The sequence below is a fragment of the Mus pahari genome, chromosome 22 (genome assembly GCF_900095145.1).
Source record: "Mus pahari chromosome 22, PAHARI_EIJ_v1.1, whole genome shotgun sequence".
In the NCBI taxonomy this organism is placed as follows: domain Eukaryota; kingdom Metazoa; phylum Chordata; class Mammalia; order Rodentia; family Muridae; genus Mus; species Mus pahari.
The window spans coordinates 28,001,830-28,007,666 of NC_034611.1; the positions used below are offsets into that span (position 1 = coordinate 28,001,830).

The following is a 5,837-nucleotide window of genomic DNA, read 5'->3' on the forward strand; positions in this document are numbered from 1 at the left end:
TCTCCTCTCCTCTCCTCTCCTCTCCTCTCCTCTCCTCTCTTCTCTTCTTTTCTCTTCTCTTCTCTTCTCTTCTCTCCCCTCCCCCTCCCTCTCTTCTCCAGTTTCTCTGGGAAGTCCTCGTTGTCCTGGAACTCTCTCTGTAGACCATGCTGGCCTCAAACTCACAGAGACCTGCATGCCTCTCCCTCCTGCGTGTTGAGATTAAAGGTTGCTTAGAATGTTTGAAAGGCGGACAGTAACTTGCTCTCTGGAGCAGCAGCTGCTTCCCTGCACGAGTCTGTAGAGGGACACATACATTACAGCTTTCCCTTCGGGTGCTGTTTCATCGCCCGTGCTGTCTCTGGTGTCTAGGTTCAAGGGATGCTCCCATCTCAGCTTTCTGAGCAACTGTGGCAGGCACAGCTGGGACACCATTTGCCCACTACAAATAGTTTTGGAGGAATTTTGCCATTTCAGCCTCAAAAATATAAGTAGTAATTGCATTGATTATAATGAGATACTTGGAAGTTTAGAAACTATTCTTCCATTTTAAGAAAGAATAACATTTTACTCCTGGTCAGACTATTATGACCCTAGAAAAACTATTGACGCATTAAGTGATCCAGTTGGTATTTCTTTCTCTTTATTTTCCTTAAATTTCTTTCTTTATTCTTTGACAATTCCAAGCATGTATCTAATGCATTTTCTCATCTCCCCTTTTCATTCTCCTCCACTTCCATGGAGTTCCTTCTTCCTAACCAGTTCCTCTCCTTCTTTGGTAGATTCTTCTTGTTATTTGTGACTCCCAGTAGGTATTTCTGGATGTCTGTTTGGAGGTATGGGCCTATGAGTGCAGATGCCCTCTGAAGCCAGAAGAGAGTGCCACATCTCTTGGAGTTAGAGTTACATGTGGTTGGGAGCCAACTGATGTAGGTGCTGGGATCTGAACTCTGGAAAAGCAACAAGCACTCATGTCTCTCCAGGCCAATTTCTGTCTGTATTTAAGGACAACCATCCCTAAATTGTCAGCTCTAGTGAAGCTGGCCACTTCGGGCTATTTTGTGTTCTAGTGTTTTCTTTAAGGCATTTTGTTTTCCATCTAGTGTAACTTAGAAACATTGGATACCATCTGATTAACTCTTAAAGTTCTAAAAAGAAGTTTATCTATTTTGGGTTATATTCTGAACAATTAAAAACAAAAGTGAGAGCTGGGCAGTGGTGGCACACACCTTTAGTCCCAGTACTTGGGAGGCGGAGGCAGGCGGGCTAGCCTGGTCTACAGAGTGAGTTCCAGGACAGCCAGGGCTGCACAGAGAAACCCTGCCTCCAAAATCCAAAAAAAAAAAAAAAAAAAAAAAAAAAAGAAAAGAAAGAAAGAAAAAACAAACAAACAAACAAAAGTGAGAGTAAGTGGATCTAAGAAAAAGGAGAATATGAACCAAAAAATAGAAAAACACTAAAAACTGAGGCAGGCCAGTGTAAGTAAACTCAGAGCAGACAACCCAGAATGAGTAAACAAACTCAGGCCCTTTTCCTTCTCAGCTTTCGGGCAACGCTAGACATTTCCATATTTCTCCTTCTCTGAGAAAAATAGTTTCTTCCCAGCTAACTGATAGCATCTTAAGTCTAAAAAAGTCAAGGGTCAAGGGGTTGGCACCTGAGGTTCTTACATATAGATTCATCATTCCTAATTTCTTTTTCCTTTAAAAGATTTATTTTTTTTAAAGTTTGTATATATGTGCCTGAGATGCCTGAGAGGATTAGAAGAGGCCATCAGATCCCATGTAGCTGGAAGTTACAAACTGCCCACTGTGCGTGCTGGGAACTAACTCAAGTCCAAGAAGTGTCCACGCCCGATCCTCATTCCTAGCACACATAGGTTCTCATTTGATGACTGAGAGTTGATAAACATTTTCCTTTGTGTGGGTTTTTCCCGTAAGCTCTGTTATTGGCAGAAAAATGATCCCAAGATAACCAAAAAGGAGACTTGGCTCAGCAAGACTTTAGTTAGCCAGGCTGGTTCAAACTTCAGAAGTTGGACCCTAATGCGTTTGTCTTTTATATATTAAAAGAGGAAAAAAAAAAAAGAGTTTCCTCTTGTCAACTGTCACAACGGTTTCAGGCATGGCTACATTGAAACTTTTTTGCCAAGTACATCTCTTTTGCAAAGCACTCCTACCTTATGACCTCTTCCATAAAATGGTTCAGTTGACTGAGAAATGGTGCTAAGGATAAGGGTCTAGGGAGAAAGGATTTCTAATAAGCATAATAGCAAAAATAAATATCATTTTCAAAGTATGTGTGACCTCTTTACATAGTAATGAGTTATATTAACTGAGACACAGGTCCAGTGGTCTGGAGGATTCCGGTATAGGCTGGCTCCACAGAACAGCAAGAAATTACCAGGGTACTAAAAACCATCCACTCCAGCCTTCCTTCCCTCTGTGGCAATTTTGTCCACTAGTGAACAAAAACCTAAGTGTTGAGCAATTCTGGTTTCTCTAGTGTTATCTGTGAGCTCGTGGACCTTGTATTCTTCCTTCTACACCACTAGCTATAGGAAAGATTCTTTTATTTACTTACTCTAGCAAGATCTACTTCTGTGAGATTTCTATGGCTTGCTTTATCCCTCCTTTTCTGGCATTCTACAGTCACTGTTTGAAATTTAAAATGTTTGAAAATGTAGGGCTCACACGATCATAATTTCTTGACTATAACTATAGATGGTGCCAAAACCCTTGAGGAGTTGAACCCAGGTCTTTCCTGGCCACACGAGGACTGTTTTCTCTCCTCTGATCCTTCTCTGCCCATCACATGAGCCAATTCAAGCCAGATTAAAATAAATAGAGGCTGGCTTATTGCTATGAGGAGGGAGAAAGAGAAGAAGGGGAAGAGAAAGAACATGAAAGCAGAGAGAAGGAAAGAGAGGAGAAAGGGGAAAGAATGTCTGGATTATACAGGAAAGAGCCTCTAGGGTAAGGGCAGCCCAGCCCCTGGATTGGATTGAGGGGTGCTGGGAGAACCTGGCATATGGAGAACCTTTGGTATGTAAAATATGCACTTCAGCCCCTTGTCCCAGGGTCTGAAACCAAACACATAAATTACTCCTCATGAACCTAATGTGGGTACAAGCTTTATGCTTCTATTTACTATGAACTAATATCACAGAGAACATTTCTCATGTTTTAATAAATATACAGTTACAAGAACGCAAATTTAAGAAAGTGACAAAATTATGTGATTCACAGCAGCATAATCTAAAGATAAGCAACATTCTTGGGTTCTAGAGCAGAAAAATAAAGGAGCAGTATTTATACTACCTGCTTGCCCCTGGGAATTCTGTTTTGTGAGGTTAGTTTTTCACTAGAAATGCTTCCAGCGTAGTGAAACGTAAAACACTGTGGCTATTTCAGATTCACCTGCACGGGAACAACTATAAATCGAGCATGCTTCAGCACTTCCCAGACATTCTTCCTCTGGAATATGGTGGTGAAGAGTTCTCCATGGAGGATATTTGTCAAGAGTGGACAAATTTTATAATGAAGTCTGAAGATTATCTCAGCAGCATTTCTGAGACCATCCAATGAGTAGTTATTTCCTGCAAATGACTTCATTTAAAATTCAAGGATGGGATCCTATCTGGTTACTAAACTAAAGGGCAAACCTTCTAAACTAATTGATGCTTATTTGATCTTTAAACATGCAACATGGATATTTGGGGAATGTTTTAACTTCTACAATGTTGTTCCTTTTAAATGAATTAAATGTTAGGAAAGAAGATATTCCTGTTTGCACTTGAAGAACAAACATAGCTACATGTAAAGCAGCTGTTCCAGTGTATCTCTGTATGGTTCAGGAAATTTTATCTTAAACAAAACATTATGATCACATTGTTTAATACTAGATTGATGGCTATCTACTGGAAAGAAATGCTGTATGTATCAACTGATGGTGAAACAATATTGATGCTCAGATAATGTTGGTGTCAGCTTATAAATCAGACTGTCCTGAATACAACCAGGACAGGGCAGTTCATCTCAGGTAAATCCTACTTTAGCAAATGCACAATAGAAGCCTTTGAATGTAAGTCTACACACTATAATGTTGCAATCAGTGAAATCACTATGTTTGATAAAAATGATTTAAAACTTAGGAAATTTTTCTGGGGACAGTAGAGTGGTTTCTCACACTTTTTTGTATTTTCAAATAAGAATTATGGCTTCTGTTTATAGACAGGGAAGTAGAGGAATATGTCTTTCACATTGACATTTATACTTGAAAACTTAACACAACTACATAGATGAAAGGCGTTTACATTTTAAACCATCAGCAGTTATACTCTAGAATTTTTCAGATTATTCTTAAAATACTTTCATTCTGAGATAATCTACTATTATTTCAGAATATTCTGAGTCCCACAATTTAATTTGAACAGTCAGTAGCCGGGATGTGCTGTCACTAACACAGTGCAGTTCACGTCTAAGACTTTTCATTCATTGAGGATGTAATCTTATCCCACACTCAGCACAGCCTTCGACTTCTGACACAATGTTTATACTTAATGTGTATAATTAATTTTATTTTAAGCTGGAAAGAACACAAGGTAGAGAACTTATTGAATTTGTGTTCAAGTAGTTAGATTTCTACATTAATTACATAAGAGTATCTTTGTACAAGGATTTTTTCATTACACAAGGGTTTTTTTCTTTATAAGAAAATAAGTCTAATCAGATAAGCTGATACTTACGATTCCCAGTACATATACCTCTGACAAAACTGGAAGGAGGTCCAGATGTTCTTTAGAGAACGTGCTTAATTTTGACTTAGCAACTAGACGCTACCTTTACTATTTAATTTTACTAAAAAATTTTGCTTTTTTCTTAAAAAAAAATAGTCTTCTTTACTAAATTATGAAATTTAAATTGTATAAATAAGAATAATAAAAATCAGTTAAGGAAATAAACAGCAACAAAACACCTCTGGCTTATCAAACTTTTAATCATAGAAGGAAACTCAGATGTCACTTTATTTATATATAGCTATTAAGTCACTTGCCATGACTCTGAAGGAATTGTACATTACAATAAAGACTAATGTTTTAAATGTGTATAGTAGTGAAGTAATTAACAGTAATCTGAATTTTAAAATGTCAATAAATGGAAGTACATTCTATGACATGGCTTTGGAACTGTTTTTACAGTGAAGCAATTCTACAGAGAACACTGATGAGCGTGTTCCAAACACGTGTAAACTGTTGGGAAGGTGCTGGGTGAATAACTGGAATTTTCCATATGGCTTCACCACACTTGTGCCAGAAACATACTCTGAAAGTCGAACTCCATAGGTGCTCACTGTGCTGCTGGATTTCACAATAATTTGCTTTACTATTGTTAAAAATAAACATCTTTCTCATAAACCGTGGTGTTTGTATTTTTCTAAAATGTAAAGGAGGCATTCTTTTTAGAAGAGAGAAATGTTTTTTCTTTCAGAAAAAAAAGCAGTGAAAACATATTATCCGTTATCTGAATGCAGTAAAAACATCTTATCCGTTATCCGAATGTTGGTTCCGTTGTATAGGTGCAGGTGGCTTTCCTTGTTGCTCTGCTTCCTCCAGTGTTTTTTGATAGATCAAATGCAGACGCTGCACACAACCTCTAGTTCCTCTAGTTCTGGATTTGAGAAATCTGTCTTTGGAATTCATGTTCAGTTTTACTTGGATAGTAAAATTATCCCTAAAAATTAAAAATCTATTAAAGAAACACAGATTATCTGGTTAAGTAGCACACTGTGATCTTTACTTTTATTTTCATTTTGCCTAGAGTTGTAACTTAAGTATGCATGGCTTAGCTTTACACAAA

The 5,837-nt window shown here is 37.8% G+C and overlaps 1 protein-coding gene across 3 annotated transcripts in view; it reads left to right on the forward strand.

Annotated features, from left to right (window-relative positions):
• Positions 1 to 5,395, forward strand: part of Ttpa (alpha tocopherol transfer protein) — a 21,665-nt gene extending 16,270 nt beyond the window's left edge. For all 3 annotated transcript variants that reach the window (XM_029533447.1, XM_021222356.2, XM_029533446.1), the window contains exon 5: positions 3,393 to 5,395. In XM_029533447.1, coding sequence (XP_029389307.1) covers positions 3,393 to 3,566 — 174 coding nt within the window. In that variant the 3' untranslated portion in view covers positions 3,567 to 5,395. The remainder of the gene's footprint in view (positions 1 to 3,392) is intronic.
• The last annotated feature ends 442 nt before the right edge of the window (positions 5,396 to 5,837 follow it).